General features: G+C 39.3%; 1 protein-coding gene across 12 annotated transcripts in view; it reads left to right on the top strand.

Moving 5' to 3' along the window:
* The first annotated feature begins 1,344 nt into the window (after positions 1 to 1,344).
* Positions 1,345 to 26,118, top strand: part of LOC129775255 (probable cationic amino acid transporter) — a 35,443-nt gene continuing 10,669 nt past the window's right edge. The window contains exons 1-8 of one of the 12 annotated variants that reach the window (XM_055779754.1): positions 1,345 to 1,525; positions 6,154 to 6,532; positions 23,417 to 23,580; positions 23,657 to 23,851; positions 23,920 to 24,146; positions 24,211 to 24,365; positions 24,426 to 24,814; positions 24,871 to 25,413. In XM_055779754.1, coding sequence (XP_055635729.1) covers positions 6,531 to 6,532; positions 23,417 to 23,580; positions 23,657 to 23,851; positions 23,920 to 24,146; positions 24,211 to 24,365; positions 24,426 to 24,814; positions 24,871 to 25,413 — 1,675 coding nt within the window. In that variant the 5' untranslated portion in view covers positions 1,345 to 1,525; positions 6,154 to 6,530. Of the gene's footprint in view, positions 1,884 to 2,359; positions 2,579 to 6,123; positions 6,533 to 23,416; positions 23,581 to 23,656; positions 23,852 to 23,919; positions 24,147 to 24,210; positions 24,366 to 24,425; positions 24,815 to 24,870; positions 25,414 to 26,118 lie in introns of those variants that run through there. The other 11 variants (XM_055779747.1, XM_055779751.1, XM_055779749.1 and 8 more) reach the window with 11 other exon arrangements.

Here is a 26,118-nt window from a genome sequence, read left to right as displayed (position 1 = left end):
TTGTTTTGATCAGTAAATCTGGAAAATGCCGAAGGGAAAAGTGCTCACGGAGAAAGAAGAAAGAAAAATCGATGCATTTCACCAAGAAAATGTTGGTATCAGAAAAATTGCTCGTCGGATTGGACGATCCCATCAAGTAATGCTCAATTATTTCACGAATCCTCAAGTATACGGTAAGAAGGAGAGAGCTCCACGTAAATCGAAGTTCTCTGACCGGGATAAGTGAAAAAGTTAGAGCAACTTCGAATACCTCAAAATCGCTTATGCAAATAAAGCAATATTTCAAGGTTAAAGCTCCTCATCTTACACCACCTTATATCGAAAGACGTCTGAGTATAGTATGTTGCGACAAAGAATGTTTCAAAAAAATACATTTTGCTATATACCATAACGAAAAGTTCTTCAATGTATAAGTTATTTTCACTGACGAAAAAAAGTTCAATTTGAATGATCCTGATGGTTTCAACGGGTACTGGCGTGATTTGCGGAAGATGGAAGGTTAAACAAACGGAATCACCTCGTCCAGAAACATTCAGAAACATTTATACAAATATGAGTTGGCAGTATTGGATTTATGCGATCGCTGGGAGGCACCTGAGTTGTATAATCATTTGGTAAGTCCCATTTTGCATTTGAGCTGCTAGGTTCAGTTAAAACTGACAGTTCGAAGATGCAGGACAAAAACTCAATTCAAGCACATAGTGGCACATCTGTTGCTGCAACACCGCTGTTGAGTTCATGACGTGTTTGTAAAACAGCTGGATATCGTACAAGAAATTGCGAAGCGTTTTGTCAATTAAATCCGGCAGACCGGATAAAAATGATGGATCGTTTTGAACGATGTCTGAACGAACATACAGGATGGTGTCGTTTGAGGATCACTTGAAAACTGTCGTCAGGAACATCATCCACTGATACATCGTAAGGCTACTGCTAATTCTCATGTCGATCAATTTGATAAAAGACAATTACACACGCTTCTGGGGTCGAAGGGTACCGGAGATCTCCAGATTCGTACCTATAAAGCTTCATAATGATCTACGATCGTTCTCTACTGTAGCTTATTTTAACGAAGGAGCTTCGAGAGATACGAGAGAATCCACGAAAATGTTAGCAGAGATTCATAGTCTGACTTCACATTCACTGTGGTTACTGGACTTTCAGAAGCATTGAGGTTGATGTCATTCAGAGTGCAAATCCTGGAACCTTATTTTTCAACACTAGAATACACCATTATGTTCCTTATTTTTAATCCCAACACTGTACACTGCCACTGCGCAGGATCCTGAGCTGTCAGGGGGCACACGTCCTGTTCACTCGCCCAAAACAAAGCATCATGCCTCCGTCCGGCCAGGTTCAGTCATCGTCGAAGTGTAAGCCCGCGTGGTTGCTATTGTTGGGGCCTCCCCCGTTTTGCAACGCCTACACCCAACGAACGTGTGAGAACCCCTAGGGGGCAAGCGCCTAATACACAAAACACTTCCCCGTGTTTGCGTGTCCGACGGAATCTCCATTTAATAATCATGTGAGACAGACACTAAAGTGACGGTGGGAACAACGCTTTGTTCACGAATTACGTTTCCATTAACAATGCTGATGAGTGCTTGAGAAGAGCAGCTTACCTGAACATCTCTGCGAGTGTTTTATATGTATCCGTATCTATATGGCGGCCTCATCTCTCACCGTAGCTCATCGCTCTTATCAGGTTCGCCTAATCAGTGTCTAATCGTGCAAAGTGGCGATGATATCTCGTTGGGATTGCGATTGAAGCTCAGCGTGTGCCTAAGAGGCGTATGTTTTTTTTTGTGTGTTTGTGACCCATTTAGCACCGATCTGCTGAATAATATTGATTATATGTGCGAAAAAATCGAAGAGGAGCTGAAGTAAGAAAACAAGCATACGATCAAAACAATTGCTGGAAAGTGGGGGTGGACACGCGAACAATGACGAAACCGAAGTGTGTCTCTGTTGGATCGATTTTCTTCATTCAAAATTCATCGGTTCTCTTGGGAGAACTCGCAAAAATGAAACACTTTGCTAAGTACGCAAACATAAGCCGTTTGGAAGCTTCCACGCGATAAGACATGCACCGTCCGAGGATGTTCGTGTCTGGATAGCAGTGCCGAGTGTTGTAAATGTAATTAGTGCGCTCTTCCGTGTATTAGCATACTCGTGGAGTTTGGTCAAACTAAAAATGGATTCAAGAACGAACAACGGAGGAAAATACCACGGAACGAGTGAAATAAGGAGAACCAATGCTAATCTCTATCGATTTCTGGCTGGCGTTCGAACCTTGAGTTTCGAACTTTGTGTTTGGTTCAGTGTTTTTCTTCCCACAGCGAATGGCAAGTTGTTAAAGTATGATTTGCGCTATTGTCGAGAGGAAAAGTTGGAGCGAAGAAATTTCCTGGAAAGGGTTTTGCATATGGTGCTAAGATTTCTTTTTTCTTCCGACTGAGAAAAAATAAGACAAAATAAAATGGATCCAAACTGTGTTCGATTCACACAATCAGGCGCCGAGTAGATATGTAGCATCGACACAATTTCCGGAGCTTGTTACGTCTCCGGGTGGCGATAAGTAAGTGGATAACCGTCTCGACATCACATGCGGTGGGAATTTGTTTTTCTTTTTAAGCTCGTTATTCTTCGCATCCTTTACATCTCGGTTGAGACATTACAAGCACCATTGCGATGACAGCGGCGACGAAATGGACCAAGCCATCTTCATTGTACGTTATTTGAGAGGTGCCGTGATGATGTTTCCAAAGAATGCTAGATAGAGATTCTGTCTTTAAGCCATATCTATTTTAAGAACGATATCTCACCTAGTACATGTATCGCAGTTTATCGCCTATTCCCTGATCACTCCCTGATCATTCCAAGGTTTTCACTCATTCTCCAGGCTAACGAACTTCATTAGTTTTCGGATGCCACTTTTTTCAATAACGTGGACTTTTTTCGGATGGTGATAAAAAAACTAAAACAGATAATTTAGTTTGATTAATTCCCTATGAAAGGTAATTATACTAGCTTACTTGCAAAAAAGCTACGCCCTTGCGAGCGGCCTTCCTGCAGTTAAACGGAACATTCGCGCCATGGCAGACGAAAACATGCGTGTAGACGTGTTTTTGAGTTCTTTCTTCGTTGTGTTTATCAATTCCTTCTCAGTTTTCGCTACAAAACTGTTGGAGTAGATCTTACGCTTCAGATTTGCCCAGAAATTCTCGATGGGACGCAGCTGGGGGACGTTGCCGTCTTGAGTATCTCATCGATATTCAGCCGCTCCATCTCCTCTAACGATCGCTTCGAATAGTGGGCCGACGGCAGATTCAGCCAGAACACCGCGTCTTCTCTCTTATGGTATTTTTTTATGAACGACCACTTTACTTTTGACTTCACTTTTGATGAACGACCAACAGGCTTTTCGTACTATAAATTTCCCCGTTCACGCCCAGTCCGGAGCTAAAAACGAGCGGCTTTGAAGTAAAATACGAAGTGCCCTGCCAGTCGTTGCCTTCCAGGGTGAGAAAGGTCTCGTCGTCCGTCATCACCGCTACGTCGCGATTCGCCGTGTTGACCATGTTATTCAGCCGCTGCCGCTGCGGCATTGCTTGCAGTTCCGAGACCAGTGGACGGGACTTCCGCTTCTTGACATGTATGCTCATGTTCGTCAGGTACTTTTTCACTGTTTGGCCGGTTGCACCAACCTCCCGGCCAAGTGCATGTAGCGATGCAGCCACTTTTCCCTCGATCTCCTCTTCAGCATCCTTTGGAGCTTCTTGTTTCTCAGGGTCGTCGGACGACCGGAACCGGGCTTCCTCTCGATGTTCTGATTGTTGTCCATAAGTGTCAAGATGTTGTAGATGCCGAAACTGGCGTATCCGGCATTCACAAAGTGCCACACGATGTCCGTTTCAGACGCGGCGAGGTACCATTCTTTGAACGCGCACACTTCTGAACGGAGTAGCTTCACTGTTTTCGCCATCACGGTTAGAGTTCGACTGATAGAGCTGTGAGCAAAATTTTTCTGCTGACTCATGGGTTACTATGATTGATTCTGCATGGGTAGTTTCGTCAGTATTTTGGCTTATTTGTGACTCCGGTTCTATTGACGTGGGCGTCTAGAATGGTCCACGAATCCTCCAAGGCGTTCAAATCCGGTCCTTGTGAGGCCCATACAGCGGGTGTGATACGGCATGAACGAAAAAACGGCTTGGTTTGCCTTTCTGCGTGTTTAGGATTGTTGTTTCGCCGAAACACAATCTCAAGTTTTCACGCAGAATGTTGATGTAGTAATCGGCAGTATTATCCACTATTTCATGAGGAGATCTAGGGGTGATAATCTCTCGGTTTGCGTCATACACGAATATACCTATACACAGAGCTTTCATCATGTGCTCAACCGGCGTATCCAGCAAACTTCAGTCTATTGACCTTATTAGTTTTGCTGGGGAATAGTATGTTCCGAACAATCTTACTTTTTATACCATGTATGCACATCTCTGACGAATAGTTCGATCAAAAAATTACAAGGCGAGGGTTTTCTGTGTTTCCCTGGCAATAACCTTTGGAGTTTCTCTTACTCCCCGCATGATTTTGGTAATTTTGGTAACAATTACTGATACCGTACTTTCCTTGCATTGTGATTCGCCATTTTTCACATCTCGAACCTTCAAATCACGGATTCACAAGGGATTTGGTTTTTGAAAACTCTGGATTTTGACTTCAAATTAAATGTGATCAATCAAGAGGTGATGAGTATTCGTAGTTTTGATATCAATCTACACAATGGACACTTTTCCATGCCAAACCTTATTATATTAAATGTTGAAAGGAACCATAAGATCCATAGGAACTACAACAGCGAATTATGATTATTATGAATTTCTGAGCTCTCTCGGTAGCGTTTTTTACTGCCCAGGAATTTTTCTCCACTGTTTATCAAAATAAATTATAAGTCCGAGAAAGTCCAACGAGCGGTTGATTACGTATTAACAGTTCGGCTGAAAAGTTCATAAGGTAACACAGTAAAACAATTTTTTTTTTGCAAAATTCAATTTTATTATTCAACATGATTGTCTTCGAGGACGACACAGCGATTGTAGCGATTTTGTATCTTTTCGGTACTATTTTTATAGTACTCTTTCGGCAGTTTCGGCAAACACTTCATCATCGGTCTTAAAGTTCTTGCCAACGAGCATTCTCTTCTGGTCTGCGCACAGAAAATAGTCGCTGGGGGCTAGATCTGGAGAATACGGTGGATGGGGAAGCAATTCGAAGCCCAATTCATGCAATTTTGCCATTGATCAGTGATTTTTCCATTTTTTTTTCACAATAACAATAGTTGCTTCACTCTCAATGCTGTAACTCACGAACCAACCGACTGATTGCTGTCAAATTTTGACACGTAACCATTGAAAGATGGTGCTTTGTGATAGTCAAGTAGATTTTTGCAGGAGGCGCCATCTAAACGTGAACCTTTTGAACATTTCAGCCGAACTGTTATACCCTCGTTAACAAATAATTAATGTAGAGGATATCTCATTTCCAGACTGCTCTGGGAGATCTTCTCCTGAAATGTGTGCAACGACTTCTTCGAAAGATACTTTGGTTAGCATTATGTGTTGTGGCGATACTAAAATCCGAGAGTTCGACCTGAGAGTTTGTCCTGATTATTCGCAATACCTTATAACCGCCATTCATATTTTCTTCAACGACGGATACAGAGGTTCATTCCGTTATGCCACAAATCACAACGAGTTCACCCTCGGCTACGGTACCCGATATCAACAGCCGCCGTGAAGCAGCAAATTGAGGGAAAAGCTTTGATGTTTACATAACGCGAGTTGAGTGGGGGGGATTCTATCGCTGCCTTACTTCGTGGGCGGATGTTGATGTGCGTATAACGATGTTATTAGATACCATCCAACAGACGACGGGCTTGAGGAGCTTCGATTCACGGGAACGCGCTCTGTGTAAACAATAACCTAGCGTCGGCTATTTCGCTAGAAGAAAAAATAAAACAAATTAAATCAAAATATCATTTTCGCGTGCCTTGTTTCTTTTTTCGCTTCGCCCCGCTGGCAACGGATGGAAATTTATTGGGTTACCTTTCGCAAACAGGACATTGATTTTTTACCGTCATAAATACAGTGAAAATATTCCTACGCCAAGAAATCCGACCGGTGAAGAAAATGAACCACGATTCGCTAACTTAGTGAAATGGCTGTGAAGCTCGCGTGTGACCTGAGCAAATCCGCGCCACATCAAACGAAACAAAAAAAAATGAACCCCCGAAAGTAGTAGCTAGCAAGTAATTAAATATAAATCAACCCCATTCGGGCCGAAAGCCAACCAACGAACGTGGGCTTGTGTGTATCCTGCGAAAAGACCCGGATTGAGCCACAGAGGACGAAAGAAGGGAACCATACGAACGGTGGCGCCATAAAAACAGTGATTACATTAGAGGAAAGGAACCATAGGAGGCATTGGCTTATTGTCTCGGACCATTGTCCTAACCGTGCTCAAACATGTGAGTATATCATCGGTTGCTTACTAGGTTATGTTTCAGGTGTTCAACGGAATTATTCTGGGTGTTATGCATTGTTCTAAGAAATTTGTTGTGTTGAGCGAAGCAAATGATCGCAATTTAGCCGTCAGTTTTGACTTCGATGTAATTCTATGTTGTCTAAGTAAGGCGGTGGCACTGTTGCTTCCGAAGTCACAATTTATATACTATTATAGTTCTTAAAATGAATCTATAAATGTCGTTGTCATTCATGTGTCTATTTGTATTGCTGCAAATAAAGGCCAACAGTTTACAGATACCTCCAAAATCATGTTCCAGCGAGGATCATGTGACCAACGATTGCCGTTCAACCTTACAGCATTGAAGCTACGCTCCGTGTTCTGGCATGTCAAAGAAACTCGTAGACGAGCTCGAATGTTCTTTTTTTCCATCTTCGAATGTAACGCAGTGATTCATCCAGACTGGGAAAACGAATGCTAAGATTCAAGTAGAAGCTTTGGTCGAATAGGACTGTAATATTTCATTCCCAATATAGGTCTCGGATGACGGCTAGAACACCAATTCATCTTCACGCCTAATTATAATTATTATTCTAATTAAAAATATTTTTTCCGTTCAATTTTTGTTTTATTGTAAAAAAAACAGGAAGTAGGTTATATCTGTGGTATAACCGCAAGGGTGACGTAGGACTATCGTTGATTCAGTGATCATTTGTTTTTAGTTGCATCTGAATCAATTCTGAATGAATGAATAAATGAATATTTGGGGGACTTCGAAAACGAGAGCGTTACGTTGAAGGCACAATATTTAGCAAAAAAAGCAAACACACGAAAGTTGTATAATGCATAATACATTGCTTGTATTGTGATATGATTTGTATTACATTTCCAATAGACAAAATATCTGTTGCATCAAATTAGTCTACATTATTTTTGCGTTCGCTCATCCTTTCTCAGAACACCCATTTCTCTTTTGAGAAATTGTTGGGTAAACATCCCGAAAGACGTGGTCTTACGTTGATCGCACTTGATTGAAAAATCACAAAACCAAATGTTAGAAAACATAAGGTCAGGTCAGGTCAGGTCAGGTCAGGTCAGGTCAGGTCAGGTCAGGTCAGGTCAGGTCAGGTCAGGTCAGGTCAGGTCAGGTCAGGTCAGGTCAGGTCAGGTCAGGTCAGGTCAGGTCAGGTCAGGTCAGGTCAGGTCAGGTCAGGTTATTATAACATTATAACTGAGTGGATTTCCGAGCGGCGCTCGCTTATATACCGATTGGTGATTTCAATAGCCTGTTTTGAAAGCAATTTTAAGGCAATTGAAACAAGTTTTTGGATGAAAAAGTAACAAAAGTATACCGCGTAGACATTTTATCTTTCGAATGAAGTGTTTATCATACCATTTCGGTCAGTTGTTTAAGAGCTATTGACGCTCAAAATCTCGGTCTCCGGCGTAACGCTTTCGTTTTCGAAACTTTGATTTTACACCCCGGTATAGAAATGAAAGACGTAGTCCTACGTCAATATAGATGAACAAATGAACAAGCGGTTTAACGAGTTGTAAAAATATTCATTGTTTTATTTTTTCGGAGCTCGGAAGAAACGTACGAAATTCGTGCCCCTACACTAGAATACCCTCTCAAGCATAGCGACCGATTCTGGGCAGGGAATGTCGAAATGTCTACTGAAGTCTCTGTGTTTCACAATCTTTGACCAATTGCATAAAAAAGGGTGCGGATGAGGAAGCCCCAATGGTCACCCGACCTATAGCTTATAGTGGTTTAAAATGGGATTGCAAGACGGTAACAGTGTTACTATTCGTGCAGAAAATGGAAAAAAAATGAATAACTCATCGTATTTGACACTTTGCACATCAATAGTAAAAAAATCCTCCTTCCCTTTTATGGTGAAGAATTCTAATAAGGCGTCATGCACAAATTACGTAACGCTAAAAATGCGATTTTTTGACCCCTTCCCCTCTTATGTAACAAAAAAGTGACGCAAAACAAACCCCCTCACCCTTATGTTACGTAACGCTAATCTTTACACAAAGTCAGAGTCGTTCGTTCAACATAAAATAAAAATATCTGCCCAGGTCGGAATCAAATGTTCTTACGTATATTCCTTTTATGCAATCGGAAGAACTTTCGACAAATTCATATAATTTTGAAAAACATAGACGGAAAAGTAAAGCTGACATCAGTTGGGATTGGTGCTCTCAACCCATCTGACGTTAAGCTGAGAGGAACATGGACTGATATAAATTGATGTTGATTTACACTACTCCTTGGTTCAATGCAGCAGTTCCTGTCGTTACATTTCACTACTTGCAAAAGGCTCTTGGATGTCCTTACGTGACCAGCAAACCACTCGGCTTAATATCCTACTAATTCCGCTTCATCGATTTTGGAGTTGGCGAACTCAATATATTCTGCTTTGAGGGAATATCCGTCGATCGCTAGATTAACTCACAAATCAGCTAACGATTCCCCTGCATACCTAAGATGTTTCACTTCCAGTTGAGATCCCTCATGATCATGAGTAAGTATTGAACCTACTAACTCTCGGGGAAGAGGAGCCATCCGACGTTCAACGATTGAAAGCACTGCGTCCAGGTGCATCTGTAGGAGCAGCGTATTGTATCAAGATTAAATTGATTAAAATAATAAATCGAAAATATCCATGACCTTTTTAAAACGGGATCTCATCTGTTCCTCCATCCACATTAATTATGATTACTGGGTTGATTATTGATTGAAGCTGAATAATTCCGAACTCATGCAGCTCGCTCAAAATATGTCGGATTTACTCTTTATTTTGCTCCATATTTGCGACACTATAACTCACGAACGACTTAACCAAACAAAACACTGTCAAGGACTATATTATATGAATACAACTAGAACTACGCGCTTACAACGACACCTCGCGGAAATACCGCAGGACTTTTTTGACAGCCTAATACATGCAAGCTGCGGGTACCTTTGTACTTGCTTGCATTTGTGCATACCGAAATGTGTTTCCCCGACACGGACTGTAGAACCGATGAGCCTGGGAAAATCGTCATTACAGATACTAGAGACGAATGAATTTTCATTTCAAGTTTCAAGCCTGTATAGCATGAAAAGTTGGAGTTGGAGTTTTCGATTCATCGGCTTTTGTATCCGTTTGCATTTCTGTACTCTGGAATGTGTTTTCCTAACACGGACTACAAAAGCGGGTACGAATACAACGCTCATTCAATCAATAATTTTATCAATACAAGTAAATGATTACTGAGCCAACGTAAACCTTGCGGTTATATTATAGGTATAAACCCACTCACTTTTTGTTATCGATTTTTGTTTTTTTTTCAACAAACAATATATCGATGAATTATGGACGAATTTGTGATATGAGGTTTTTGAGGTGTTGGTGCGAATTATATCACAGCTCTTTATATTATTTTGTGAAAAGCTGAGAACTTGTTTGTATAACATATCACACATTAGAAAGATATGTCTTTTTGTTATTGATATAAATGTTTCTCTTAATGTTAAGTCATATGTTCAATGCAGGGTTGCCACATATACAGAATATTCTGTATTTTACACATTTTTCGCCAAATTTCAGATACAGAATCTGTATGTACAGAATTACAGATTTTCAGCAAAGATACAGAATTTACAGATTATTTTAAAATTAAATTTTAAATATTAAATTTATTACAGTGCATACATAGGTGCCAATTTATGATGAGACCAGAATGTTATTGTTGATCACGTTGGGTAACTTTTGTTCGGAGAGTTATGTGCAACGATTCGCTGATGCTGACCTTGATGTGAAATATATTGAAGACTTTCTGAAGAAGCGTGAGGCTTTGTTAAACCCTCAATATTTCGTCAAGCTACCGTCAAACCTAATGATTTGATGCGCCAATTTCCTCAATTCGTTGAAGCAGCTAATATACAAGGCTTGGATAACGAATTCAGGCTACTCAAGTCGAATGTTATGGGACAAAAATTGAGCGACTCGGATATAACTTGGTACCAGCTGTTGATGTCAAAAGGCGTGATGGGAATTTTTTGTATCCATTGCTAAAGTCGTTTATAAGACGTTTTTTGATGATTTTCATCAGCATGTGTTGAGCGAATATATTTGTTGGCTCCCATAATTATGGACTCTATTTAATAAAATAAAGTTAATAAGGAAAATTTCAAGACAAAGTTCAACAAAACCATGTAAAAACATCATACAATTCAGAGGCGAAAAACTTTTCTATGATTTATTTTGTTGTATTGACACGACTTTATCAATCCATAAATAAAAAAATTAGCCCAAAGTGAATAAACCTTTATTTAATTTTTTCCCCTTAACTTTTCGATACAGATTTTTTATACAGCTTATTTGGCTAAAAATACAGATATACAGATTTTTTTTTAAATACAGAATTAAATGTGGCAACCCTGGTTCTATGATATTAAAATATATCTCAATCACGAAAAAACATGGGTTCTCAAAAATGTCCGTAAGTTATGTATAAGTCTCTCAAGTGCATACAACACGCTAGTGTCTTAGCGTCTCTAGTACTGTAAAATAAGGGATCTACCGTAGTAAAAAAAACATCTAAAGTGTTGCTTGTAACCGTTGAAAAATTCCGATCATTTCGAACAAGCCATTGCATAGAATTATGTACACTCCGTTTGCTCCCTTTGCTCTTTTTAGGCCCTAGATTCTAGGGCGTTTGTATTTATCTTTGGCAAGATTTGAACGCTGAACTCCGGGGCTACATGTAGCAATTGGATAGAAAAAAAATGGAATTATTGTTTACCAAGAATGCATCTACCGAGCGAGAATTAGCGCTTACGGAATCGATACTGGCACATGAAAAACAAAACGAAGAATATGAAAGCAGGTTTCTATAATTTGCAATTGTGAAAACGCCAGACGCATTAACACTAGAAAAACCGAAACCTAGTATATGGCTATATTGCCCAAAAGCAGTCAAAATGACTGTTTTGTGAAGGAATATCTGATGTGTAAAGAAATTTATTTTAAATTATTTTCAATATTTTTTATATCATTTACAGTTACATAACAAGTTATTAGTGAATATGAACAATAAATAGATTATTTTACTTAAAAAAATATTCTTGGACTATTTATGTATTTTTTTTCGAAAATGAAGGTGAAAATCTTTTCATGTGTTTTTCATTACTTTTATAAATTTTCACATATTCATGCTTAGAATCTAGAACAGTTACTCTTTTATTTAGTCCGCTTTTATATACTGTAAGAACACAATTCTCGAATTTACATAACAGAGTTGAAAAACGAGGCATGTTTTCCTTCGTTTGATAAGCTTATTTGGATAGTTCCCTTTTGTTTCATCTAATGGTTCCAAACAGAATTGTTTTTTTGTCGATAATTTTGTCGCGAGTGACATGCTAGGGAAAATTGGTTGTGATATTTCTTGAACATCTTGTTGTTTCAGAACAACGTGTTCACTGAGAAGCATTGATGATACAGCGCAGACTCGATTATATACAGTTTCTGATTTCTTTTCACTGTATATAATTAAAGCCTGTATATAATCGAGTCCGACCTGTATTTCCCCAAATAAGAAAAACCATTCAAAACATTCATTCCAATTGTATGCCAAGTTTATTGAGTTTATTAGGTATATACTGTGAGAATCTGCATTCGATTTTTGTCGAAAATAAATGCTCGTCAACTGTAATATTTTGTCCTGGTCGATAGCAAGCTGGACTACTCTCAATATTCTCAAAGCTCCACAAGCATATGAAATCCCAATAAATACAAATGTTTTAGATAATTCTGTTGTTGGTGATCGACTCCTCATCGTTATCTTCAGTACCACATGTTTCACTTTAAATACAATCTGCCTCATCTCCACACGATGGCTCAGAATTTATTGCATCTGATTTATTGCATTACATCGAAGCACTCTTCACTTATGTTCGTTTACTTTTCCAATAACTTATTTTTATTCAACATTTACTTCCTGCATTTAGGCCTCAAAAGAAATAAAATAAAATATGAAATCCCAAAAATGCCTTTTTTCAAAAATTCATTACTTCCGAATTACAGGACCGATTAAGACGATCGACATATCAAATTGAAGACAGTTAGCTGGTCTTCATTAGTTACATACAGTTGCATATTTTTTTATATTTTTTTCCTGAAAGCTGAATTTTTTGGTACATAACATATCTCGAAATCAGAGAGGTTTTTGTTTCTGAGGTTATGTTTTTGAGTTATGATTTTTCGAAGTTAACCGATGGTCCGAAAAATCAATTTTTTCCCCTTTTTCCACCATTAAAAATTTTGAACTTCCGACGATTCACATATAAAATTGAAGACAATTAGCTGTTTTTTCGGAAAAATACTACAATTGCTGGAAATTTTAATTTCGTTATTTTTAATTGTATTTGTGTTTTTTAGTTTTAATGGTCTCAGGACCAAGGATGCTCATTTTTCTAATATTTTTTCTGGAAAGTTACGGATTTTTCACATAATATATCACGAAATTAGAGAGGTGTTTTTTTTTAGTTTTTGAGTTTTTTTTTTCAAAGTAATCATGTTTTCAATAGAATGGAATTGGTCAATATTTGTATGCGATTAGACTAGATTTATGCAACTAAAATCCATTTTTTCCAAATTTTTTAAAGGAGGAATTAGCATTAATTTGATATATAGATCATATGAATCGGTGTAGTAGTTCAAAAGTAATAATTTTTTGAAGAAAGTCAATTTTGGGAAAAAAGGAGAAGAATCATTTTTCGGAGCATCGATTAACTTTGAAAAATCGTAACTCAAAAACAAAAAAAAACGCCTCTCTCATTTCGAGATATGTTATGTAAAGCATCCTCAGTATTCAAGAAAAAATATAACAAATATAGTGACCTTGGTCCCGAGACCATGAAAACTATAAAAAACAAATACAATCAATTTTGACGAAAACAAAATTCAAATTTTCTGCAACTGAAGTATTTTTCTAAAAACGAACGGCTTATTGTCTTTAATTTGATATGCCGATTTTCGGAATCGCTCCAGTTCAAAAGCAGTTGGGTTTTTGAAAGAAGTAATTTTTGGGAAAAAGGCAAAAATGGGGTTTTCCCAACCATCCTTGAACGGAAATAGGCACCTTAACAAAAAAAAAACATACGGGTCGTTTTGAAATAAAGACCAAAATTACCACTTTTGACGAAAATCTGAGAACCACTATATCGGTGTTTGACAATGGTTGGCTGTATGTAGAAAACACAGAAATAGGTCAGAAACTTTATATCATCCACCTATAGTTTCGCCAATGGTCTTTGATTTTTGTAGTTTTAGCGAACCTCATTTTCAGAAAAGGTGCGCTTATATAATTTAGCATATTCAATTTTTTGTTTTCTCGAAATTGAACCAAATGGACTAACGCTGTTTATCAAGCAAATGATTTTTTCGAACCTTTATTTGGAGGGGTTCCTCCCATTATTTTGTGCTGGCACTCAGAGGGAAGATGAATTTATGGTTGAGGATTCAAAAACTACAATAAACCCATTTTCCGGAAAAAGGATTTATGCTGTTCCTCAATCAATTGATTCAAACCTCGTATTGGCTAAATAGTATTTTTCTTCCTCACAGATTTAGAAAACATACTGCACCCATTTGGCAACAGCAGTAATATGGAAAAACTTAAAAAAAAATAGAATCTTACACATGCGTTCCAATAGATATATACAAAATGACTGCTCTTTACGCGGTTTCAAAACATTTTGAACATTTGAATTATTGGACCGATATTCTCTCACTGCAAGGATTACATTTTTCTTCACCAACCATGAAGCGCGGCTTGGTTAATTTTTTATACTGATTAAAAATATTTATAAATATCAATAATTAGAGCAGTAAAGTTCCTGCTGATATACCATTGATTGAAATAATTCACCGCAGTCAATGCTGTATTTATTTTACATACGCCACAGACAGCTTTCCGCTGGCTAATTCTTGAAAATGTGGATAAATGCAATTCTGCTACCCAGAAACACATGCACAGTTTTAAAGAAATCATTGTTGCCTGAGTGTTACCTGCGAGTACCGAACTTAAAAAGTTACCGATTTCTACCGGTACATTTTCTCAAATTTCTATCCAGGTCTAATCTGTATAAAACGACTTTCGACACCGGACTAAAGTTAGATTCAAACGAACATCCTTCAGGATCACATCATTATCACATTCACAATCCAAAATGGGAGTACAGAAACAATGCAGCCGTGAGGACCTTCCGCTTTCGCAATCAGATGAAGAGTTGGATACTTCCAGCGATACCATTCCATTTCCGTACTCAGATTTGGACGAGGACTCAAGGGGTGCCGACGAAACGGCTGCAAACTATTATGTTCCCCACATCGAAGACGACGTCGACAACGATGACGAGTCGGAATCGTGCAGCTTGTTCGATGTGTCGGCGGACGGTGAGATAGTGCCGGAAGGTGACATATCGCACGGTTCGTTACAGGAGTCAGATGTTGAGTACGAGGATGAAGATGAAAGCGAGTGTCAGGATAAGAATAAGAAACGGGAACGCATCGAAGAAAGAGACCAGGATCTCGTGGAGGACCAGCGGTGTTCGAAAAGGCTGCGACAAACCATATAAAATTTAATAAAAATAAAATGAGGATGTCGATAAAATAAATAAAACCTTTTTTGTTGAAATAAGTTTGTCAATGTTTATTCCTTCATATTCTGTACGTTTACCGGTTTTTAATACTAGTTGTACATTTAGCCATTTTTGGTTCTTCTCCTGTTGTTATACGTGATATAATAAAAGCGTGATGTATTCGATAAGTTTCGTTCTAATTAGTTAATGTAAAGTTTTAATATTTTGAAAAAGAAAAAAAAGAAACAGATTCGTTGCAATTATATACCGGTCAAATTAGTGGCATAGCGCGACCGGATGACACCCGGGACGATTGTCTTAGGTGTCACCCCTCTAATCAACAAGTCATTTTTCCGTATTTGAATGAAACATCTCATTTATCCAACCAAGACACTTATTTATTATAATATTCGATAAAACTAACAAGAAGTCACAAAAGCTTCACGCGTCTTGACGGTTAGTAAGCGCTATCCAAGAATTCATTTTCTGACACCAAATGGAAATATCTTTTATTTATTTTTTCCGGTCTTCAGTCACTAAGGAGGACACAGTGCAGTAGAAGATGCTCAAAATTAAATTGCAACTGATCGCCAGAAAGTGAATCGTAAAGCACTTCGAATAGTATAGTTTTATTGATTCAAAAAATGAAGTTTTGTTATGAAAATTTTGTTAGACTTTTCAACGAAACCCTTAATGAAAAACCAAAATATTCGAAACTATTGACTTCAAAAATGTTACTTAGGTTCACATGCAGGATATGGTGAGGACTTCATTCAGGAAAAAATATTGGCTGGAAGTATTATAAATGTTTGAAGTGGTATTTTTTAGTCAGAAAGATTTTTTATGGCTAACATTGACAACAAATAAGAAAAATAATGAACTAACATTCAGTATATGATACTGGACTATTAAATGATTTGGTGATGGAATAATGTCTGTCGACTGTCGAACCAAATTTAATTGAATGTAATGTAGTTTTCCATGAAGATCTGCGTGCAGAATCTAATTTTTCCCAGAAAATATTTATAAAGAAGATAAAATTTCGAAAAGTATTGAGATTTGGTTAACTTCAAAAAATATATCCACATTTCCTCGAGTCTAACTCACTCTTTTAACCCTCCTGTACACGCGTGCAAAGTCGTAACACGTATACTCGCGCACGGTGTCACAGACCGAAAATTGAACTTCCTTGTAATGGTGCCATTGTGCATTTTTCAGGCTTTATTGGCATTTATTTGAAGAAGAGGGTATGATTGAATGAAAAAAATCCAAAACATATGTTTTCTTTTTCTTTATTATGTTTTAATAGTCATCTAATTCAGCCTCATCAAAATAGAGTAATTTTTGATACTCCAACACAAATAACGAAATTCGAATTTTTCACTGTTATTAATCAAGAGTAAGCAACTGAATATAATTCATGGAAGTATAAAAAGCTATAAAATAACATAAAAACGTATTAATCGATTGTGGGTTCATTGGAGTAAGAATCAGAGCATGGCATAACTGCATGCTCGAAACAAACATATTATTTACATTTCATGTAGTTGTTGCTTGTTTTTCGGGTCTTTTATCGAAGAGAAGAATGTATAACGACCTTCTAGGTAATTACCAGATGATAAAGTTTCTGGAATATAAAATTTGCATATTTCTAATATTGTTTGTCTCTGTTTTCTTGGTAAACTAAGAATTAATGCCTTTTTTTAGGTCGGGTAAAAAGATGATATAAAAGGATTTCTAGGAACTTCCTTTTCTTTTTCTTGTTTTCTTGTCGATATTGTCCATTATTAAAAAATATCCCCGAAACTGTAACCGTTGAAAATTACCATAAGCTACCGATTAGTTTATAGTTCACTGTTTACAATTCTTCCGCAAGGGAAATTCTTTCACAAGTGTGTATATGTATGACCATTATATTTGGCGAATAACTATACTATAATATCAAACATTTATATTTTGCTTTTGAACGTGAATCTAGCGACAAATATATCGACGAATAGTTAATATATGGATCCGTTCAATCCAGTTACAAAAGGGACTGAAATCAAATAAGAAAGGTCCGGTAATGATCTTATGCATTATATTTAATAAATATTCCACGCCACTAAAATTAATTTAAACATTTCATTCAACAATATTCTAGAATATGAAAAAAGGCACTTGTCCAAAAAAGTTACTCCTATACTCGCGTCGGTGTTTCAGACCGAAAGTGTTAAAAAAGTGACACACGTCCCATTTGTACCAACACATGCGATACGCTGAACGATGACGAACGACGAATAACGAAGCTAGAGAGAATCGCAAAGTCATAGTGTTGATATTTTCTGAGAAATGAATGAATTATTGATTTCTCGGTCTGACAGACCAATGCGCGAGTATAGGAGTGTTAAAATCGAACCCATGAGAAAATGCGTTCAAAGAACAGTGCAACCTGAACGAACTGCAACGTATTCTAAACCACTGTATTAAACTGCTTCAGCATGGCTAAGGTGCCCTATCATCCTGCGATAACACACGGAATAAGCTTTTGTTTAGCGGCCATAACAAAATCAAGATCTGTGTTTTTGGTTTTAAAAAATCTTTTTATCTTAGCTTTTTCTCAAAAAAAACTGTATTGAAATCTGTATTAGGTAAAGTAAGTCCAATTTTGAGGCATAATTTTACCTTTAGTGTCATTGATTGGCATAGAATTTTTTATTTTTTTTTTATCCAAAATATATATCTTATTTAGGCTCATATGGCGTCAGCCTAACGGGGCCGGGAATTCAATATTTTGACAATGTTTGCTTAGAACTATGTTAGTAATATGTAACCGATTACTCGCGGTTGACTCGAGGTTAGTATTACAAGTGTTCTCATAATTGGTATGTCGCAGTCTTCGATGCTCTGTACGTGTGCCCGACACGGGATACTTCCTATTGGGATGCAGCTGACCATTAATCAGCAACGCCCCCCTAGTCTGTACCCCATATCTAGCGTGGTGCGTCTTTCTCGACTCGAGGAATCCAGGATAGAATGGTCACTAGCCGGCGCAATCATCAGCTCGTGTAGAGTTGTCATGAGCGGTACAACCTTTGGCTCTTGTTGAATGATCAGTGGACTGCACAACCTTCGGCCGGTGCATCTGCTAAGAGTGTGTGTATGTATTGCCGCGACTAAGTAAAAGTTTATCGATCGGATAGGAGGGATATGAAACGGGGACACAACGAAGGAAACATCATTAAACGTTGACATCGGCGTTTCTGAGGAACAGGTATAGATGAAGCAGAAGATCAGGATCCCGGCTACCTAAGATATCCCGGACGGGGATATCCGATTGTCTGCCTTGTGCTCTCAGTGCTCTAGAGAGCTGAGAGCGAGCAGCATGGAAACGGCTACACGACCAGACAACATGCTCGATGTCGTGGTAGCCATCGCCACAATCACAAAGATTGTTTGCTGCGAGCCCAATGCGATAGAGATGCGCGTTTAGGTTGTAGTGATTGGACATAAGCCGAGATATCACGCGAATGAAATCACGACCTACATTCAATCCCTTGAACCATGCACTCGTCGAGACCTTAGGGATAATCGTGTGTAACCAACGACCGAACTCATCACCACTCCACATGCGCTGCCAACTTACGAGCGTATACTGACGAGGAATGTGGAAAAATTCATTATAAGCAATTTGCCTTTCAAAAAGTGTGCCTTCTGAAGCGCCCACCTTAGCTAGCGAGTCCGCTTTCTCATTCCCCGGAATCGAGCAATGAGAGGGAACCCATGCTAAGGTAATCTTGAATAATTTTTCGACCAAAACACTCAATAGTTGTCTTATTCTTGTTAGGAAATAAGATGAGCGTTTATCAACTTTCACTGAGCGGATTGCCTCTATTGAGCTGAGACTGTCTGAAAAAATAAAATAGTAGTCGATGGGCAATGTTTCAATGATCCCTAATGCGTAATATATCGCACCCAGTTCAGCGACATACACGGAACAAGGATCTTTGAGTTTGAAAGAGGCACTGGAATTTTCATTGAAGATGCCAAAGCCAGTGGACCCGTTTATAAATGAACCGTCAGTAAAGAACATTTTATCAGATCTAACTTTCCCATATTCTGTCGAAAATATCGGCGGAATAGAATCGGAGCGTAGGTGATCTGGGATTCCATGGATTTTTTGTCGCATGGACAGATCAAAAATGACAGAGGAATTGCAGAAGTAAGGGAAGCAAACTTGGTTGGAGATGCCTGGTGAAGGGTGTACGTCGTGGGTAAGGTACTCATGGTATAAAGACATAAAACTTAACTGAGGAGTCAGTTGGAGTAGATTTTCGAAGTTATCAATCACCAATGGAATCATGATCTTGCAACGGATGAGAAATCTGTAGGATAATTCTGTGAACCGAAGAGTAAGCGGGGGTACTCCTGCCAAAACTTCGAGACTCATCGTATGTGTCGAATGCAAACACCCCATGGCTATACGCAAGCAACGATATTGTATTCTCTCCAGCTTGAGAATATGAATCCTGGCAGCTGACCGGAAGCAAAAACTGCCATATTCTAACACTGATAATATCGTTGTTTTGTACAACTGAATGAGGTCTCCTGGATGGGCACCCCACCATGTTCCGGTAATTGTTTGGAGAAAATTGATTCTTTGCTGGCATTTCTGTTTCAAATACGCAATGTGTCTCCCCCAGGTACACTTAGAATCAAAATATACACCCAGGTATTTGAAAAACATAGAGTGTTGAATCGTTTTGCCGGATAGGTGAAGCTGGAATTGGGCGGGTTCGTGCTTCCTAGAAAAAACGACCATTTCAGTTTTCTCCGTAGAGAATTCGATACCCAGCTTGAGGGCCCACGTGAACAGATTGTTCAGGGTATCTTGCTATAGAAATTATTGATTAGACGATGTTGATGGTATTCACGTAATACCGGGAAACATATACACTGTAGTAAAAATACATTGCTTTATTTAGGTGCAATGGACAGGAATTTTTCGTTCTAAACAAATTAATCGTGTATGTTTTTATTTAAATTTCTGTTTTTTTCTGTTTAGTCGTCTAACCATTTTATAAAATATATTGTTTTGTTCTCGCCCAGTTCAGTAGCTTCTATTTCTACATCTTCAACACCTACGCAAATATCTTCAGATGCTTTGCTAAATCTCCAAAGACTGATCCTGGAACATCAGATTTTATTCTTGTATTCATATACAGTTGAACCCCGATTATCCGCGAAATAGTCTGGCTAGGCCATCGCGCATAGCGAAAACCGCGGATAACGCGATGAAGGACTAAAATTGAGGTGCAAACATGAAATAAAGATATTTGAGCTTGAAAACTATGTTTTATCAATACAGAAGCTATTCAACCATCCGTCCGTAAGATCGTGTACACCAGTGGTCAGACAATGTGAAAGTCATGACCAAAACAAAAGAGCAAGTGCCTACCTCTCACTGACTAATTTCGGGAAGCTCTATAGAATTACTATGGAACTCGTTTTCGCGGATAATCCGCACCACGGATCATTCGCTCGCGGATAATCGGGGTTATATTGCTTTACTCAAGAAAGTAATATTAGGCTGTCAAAAAAGTCCTGCGGTATTTTTTTTGAATTTTCATTTGTTCATAAAATTAGTTACAATCATCTGTTTTAAGTCAAATATGCGCCGTTTTGTTCGATGACTTGTTCCCAACGAGATGCCAACTTCATAATACCCCTGTTATAGAAGCTCGCTTCCTTATTGGCAAAAAACTCGGATAGCCAATTTTCACAGGCCTCTTTTGTGGCTAACTTCTGACTACCTAGCTCGTTCGCCATGGACAAAAACAGGTGGTAGTCACTTGGTGCAAGGTCCGGACTATACGGCGGATGCAAAAGAACCTCCCATCCGAGCTCCCGGAGCTTCTGGCGCGTCACCAAAGAAGTGTGTGGCCTGGCGTTGTCCTGATGGAAGACAATGCGGCCTTTGTTTATCAAAAATGGCCTCTTCTTCATGAGTGCTACCTTCAAGCGGTCCAGTTGTTGACAGTACAGGTCTGAATTGAGCGTTTGGCCATAGGGAAGCAGCTTGCTTGGCCACCGTCTGAGCCGCTTCAGCGGGCTTCGACCACGACCGTTTGCGCTTCACGTGACCCACTTTTCATCGCCAGTCACCATCCGCTTCAGAAACGGGTCGATTTTGTTGCTATTCAGCAACGATTCACATGCGTCAATACGGTCAAAGATGTTTTTGTGCGCCAACGTGTGTGGCACCCATACCTCGAGCTTCTTTGTGAATCCAAGCTTCTTCAAATGATTAAGAACGGTTTGATGACTTATCCCCAGCTCTTGGCCGATGCTACGGCTGCTACTATGCCGGTCTTTCTCGGCTAATTCAGCGATTTTGTCGCAATTTTCGACGACAGGCCATCCGGAGCGTGACACATCTTCGACGACCTCTACACCAGAACGAAAACATTGAAACCATCGTTGTGCGGTGGAAATGGAAACTGTATCGGGTCCATAAACTGCACAAATTTTATTGGCAGCTTGAGATGCTTTTTTGCCTTTGTCATAGTAGTACTGTAGAATATGTCGGATTTTCTCTTTATTTTGCTCCATATTTGCGACACTATAACTCACGAATGACTTAACCAAACAAAACACTGTCAAGGACTATATTATAGCGCCCAAAAATACCTTTCCAACAAGCTATAGTATGACTCGATACAATGAATACAAGTAAAACTACGCGCTTACAACGACACCTCGCGGAAATACCGCAGGACTTTTTTGACAGCCTAATATAAAGTGCTCTGGTTTCCGAATTAATCTGAGTGAATCCAGGTGTTTCAGTTTGTTTTGTTCGATTCAACAATCGTAGCAAAACGTTGTTTAAAAACAGTAAAATAGGATTTCGATCGTAGTTGAATCTCTCTAGGTTATTCCAGATTCCAGTGAGAGCGGGCGAATTCAGCATTTTCAATGGTTCGAGCTTCAATATTTCCTGGACTGATTCAATCCCTTTGTTCGAGACGACACTATGAAAAAATCGCGAAATCGCGATGTACGAGAGAAGATTAATTCGAAAAACGACGATATTTTAATTTCTTCCAATAATGGAAAAAAGCCGAACGAGATCGAGATGAAAGACGATGCTGATGCTTCGAGTTCTTTATTTCTACTAACTGTGGCTACAATTGTGTGGTGACCGGCTAATTGAAACAATAGGCATACAATATAGTGTGCTTATGGCATATTTGGCTTATGTACAACGGGGCTAGAAAAATTGTTAGCTATAAAACTATGTTTTACACCCTTCTTACTTCTACCAAAACATAGAAACGGAATTTTAATCTGTGTCTTCCGATTCTTGGTTTAAAAAAGTCTAAAAAATCTGTAGGAATACAGATTATTATGTAGATATGGTAACCCTGTTCGAGATGCATTATATCGGTACTTGCTTACTGGCTACTGTTAAACCCATAAAACACGGTCTTTATCATGTTGGCTCAGGGAACACACCTCATTGGGTCCCAGAATCGAACGTAGCTGCTCAAGCATATAGAGGCCGGTGAATTTATTTAGGAATAAAAATGAATTTTTATTCTGTTACGTAACGTTCACGGCTATCCCCCTCCCCCTATGTCACATTAAGTAACGCAACTCCGACCAACCTTCCCCCCTTTCTCCTACTCGCATTACGTAATTTGTGCACGACGCCTAAAATCATAAAAAATTAACAACAACTTCAGTGGTAGGGCAGATACATCATCTCTTTGAAGAGGTCAAATAAATGTTTGAAAGGATGGGGTTTCCAAATAAATCGTAGTGAAATAAGACACTGTTATAAATATTTTTCTTCATACTCAAAATACATGATTTTTACCGTGGTGGTAGTACCGTGGATTTCAGAACCGTGTTGGTTCGGGAAAAATCTAACCATGACCCGGAAATACGAAAGGTACCATTACACATCGTGGATTTGTTCGATTTAACTATACAAACTTGGCGTTTCGTTATACAGGAACCTCAGTCCAAGGGCTTCCGTACTACGGTTACTGTTATTTCCAGTGAATATTTCTATTTATTATTTATAGCTATTTGCACACGGACGAATACAATTGTGTCAATTTCAAGCATTTACATAAATCATTAAATGTATGGGAGTTTATGAAAGAGAACCATGTTCACTACAAATTGGAATCATTTTTGCCGAGAAATAACTAACAGATAACTAATTTCCTTAACCTCCCGTCAATTTTGTTTGTTCTCAAGGGCCTTCCCGGTGGGGTCTCTTTGGGACGTGGTCGTCAGCGGCACCGGAGGACGCTGGACCATGGGTACGCTCATCCTGGCACATCTGATTGCGTACAACGAAACCGGTGGCCCAGGTGCGATGATTGGGATGGCAATCGGCGCTGTGTTTTCCATTTTTGCCGGTACGTATCCCAATAGCAGCTGAAGTTTTAATAACAATATGAAAGCAAAACTTTTCAAATCGATGCGATCCATCAGGTCTATGCAAATCGAGCGTTAAATCGCTCCAAATGTATTACATTCGTACCACCCATCGGACGGACTTCTTCCACCTGTTTCTCGCCAAGTGGCTGGACATATTGGCGCTGTTCTCGGCCTGTGCGGTGCTCGTGAGGACACTCAGCTCGTCGCTCGACGCCATGACGGGGGGATTGGTGAGGATGTACATTCTCGGTGAGTAGCTAGTGAGTTTCAATTAAAACTTTGTCCAGTGAGTGTAACGCGCACATTTCCACTCGCAGGTCGTAATTCCCCCGCCAACGAACCGTGGCCGGATGTAATTGGTGTAATGGTTATTTTTCTCATCTCCGGAATGTTTATGCTCGGACTGGAAAACACTAAGATTTTCGGTTTTCTTATGTTTCTGGGGGTGGCTGCGGTGGGAACGATAATCGGTGTTGTCACTGGCTTGAGAGGCAACTTTAAACAGTTCACCAGCGAACCCATTCTGCCGGAGGGAATCTCTGGGGTAAGATTTCACTAGCTTGAATCGTGGAGCGTTTCATGTATGTTATTTTTGGTTCTAATTGCAGCTACTTTCTGGCGCGGCGCTATCAACGTTTAGCTTCTCGAATGATCTTTTTAACGGCAATTATTGCAGGCGATTATTGGGATTAGTTGTTATTCTGGTTGTTTTGCTATCTAACGAACTTATTGGTATGTGTTTGACGACATTGACTAAATTTAGGTACACACATTCGAATGTAGAATTCGAGCATGCTGAGATTATCGTGTTGTTTGTTTTCAGCACTAATCGCGACTATGAAGCCGTCCCGATGTTGGCGATTCTAGAGAATAAGGACTTTCATAAGGCAATCCCCGCTATCGCCTGTCTGCTGGTGCTAACCTGTTCCGGAGCTTTGCTGGAACTGTTTCCGGAAATGTACTACCAAATAGTGCAACTGACAACTTCCGATTGGAGAATTCTTGCCAAGCAAATAGGGTACGAGAACAAAGACAGTGGAAGTCCGATCCTAGCGGTGTTTACTGGAGGAAGTTTGTGCGCTATGCTGGCCTTCGCATGTCCGCTGGAGAATTTAATCTACATCCTGGCAGCGAGTAATGTGTTGGCAACCTTCCTAAGGGCCTTTTACTTGTTGTATATACCCTTCCGGCCACAGTATACCGAGCAGCAAAGTAAGTTCCGTGGATTTCATATCGAATGTCTACGATTGTAACTGTGTTTTTTTCAGGCGACTCTTCGCTAGCATACAGTCGACTCAATTCTTCCATCAAACCACCATCTTCCCAGTCGAGTAGCCACAAGTCGAAGAAATCGGTGTGGTTCTTCAAAAGGCCTTCCACAGTATCCCTAGCCCATCACGTCCTGCCAAGCAACCGTGCCAACAAGAGCAACGCCCGGGAGGAACACGAACGCGAGTGGCTGCTGCTGGGGGAGCCACCCTCGCCGAAGGCTCCCGACATCCCACCAAACATGGAATCGACCGTTCTTTCGGATCAGACCTCCGACATCGAGTGTATTGCCCTGGCGAAGCCGGAGAATTGCGACACCGACGAGGAAAGCTCCACAGACATAGACGCCATCGTGGATGAGTATCGACAGAAGATGACGGTTTCCACGGCTGGTCCACTGGACAGTAACACGCTGCGACTTCCGACGGCCACAAGCTGGCGGTTCGCACTGCTGCTGATCGCACTAATCATCGGGGGAAGTATCCTTACTTCGACAGGTCTGATGCTGTGGGAGATGAATTCAGTTATCGTAGGAGCGAACGGTAAGCTATTATAAAAATATCACAGGAGGGATGTGTCTGAGACACGACCGCATAGTTGACGTAGGATTATGTTAGGGTATTTGTATCACATTGTTTTTGTATGTATTTGAAACATTACATTATTAAAATATTGAGTATAAGTTCATAGCGTTATTATATTTCTACTAGCTGACCCGGCAAACTACGTCTCGACCCAAATTTATTTTTCGTTATCACATTCACGTTTTCTTACTAAGCGCACGTTCATGGGTCCAATCGCAGGACTGTCCATTGATTGATCTTCTAATCTACCCTTTAAAATTGCCTTTAACTATAAAATTCCTAGTACTTCTACCAAAACTTATCATTATAATATTATTATTAGGGAATTTATTTTCAGACACAATTCTCGTTCAAGATTTTTCAACCACTTGCAAATAACATGCTTCTCCGTTACATGGAATAAATGTTTGATACGGAAAAAAAAATGATAGAATAAAGCAGCCCTAAATCGAAAATTCCTTCCTCGAGTTTTGCTCTTAGCAACACATTCGGCGAGCGATTTTTATTTATATAGATAGAAGAAGCTATAGGAGTGAGTTTTATTACATAAAAATCAATTTCCACTTTCGAACAAAGATTAATTTCGTTAGCGCAAACATCAAATGGACTCACAACACTTGTCACTATGAAGTGATAGAACATATGGGAATTGAATTTTCGCAA

The sequence above is a fragment of the Toxorhynchites rutilus genome, chromosome 3, assembly GCF_029784135.1.
Source record: "Toxorhynchites rutilus septentrionalis strain SRP chromosome 3, ASM2978413v1, whole genome shotgun sequence".
Taxonomy (NCBI): domain Eukaryota; kingdom Metazoa; phylum Arthropoda; class Insecta; order Diptera; family Culicidae; genus Toxorhynchites; species Toxorhynchites rutilus.
Note: the sequence above shows the minus strand (reverse complement) of the source record. Positions and strands in the feature narration are given on the sequence as shown.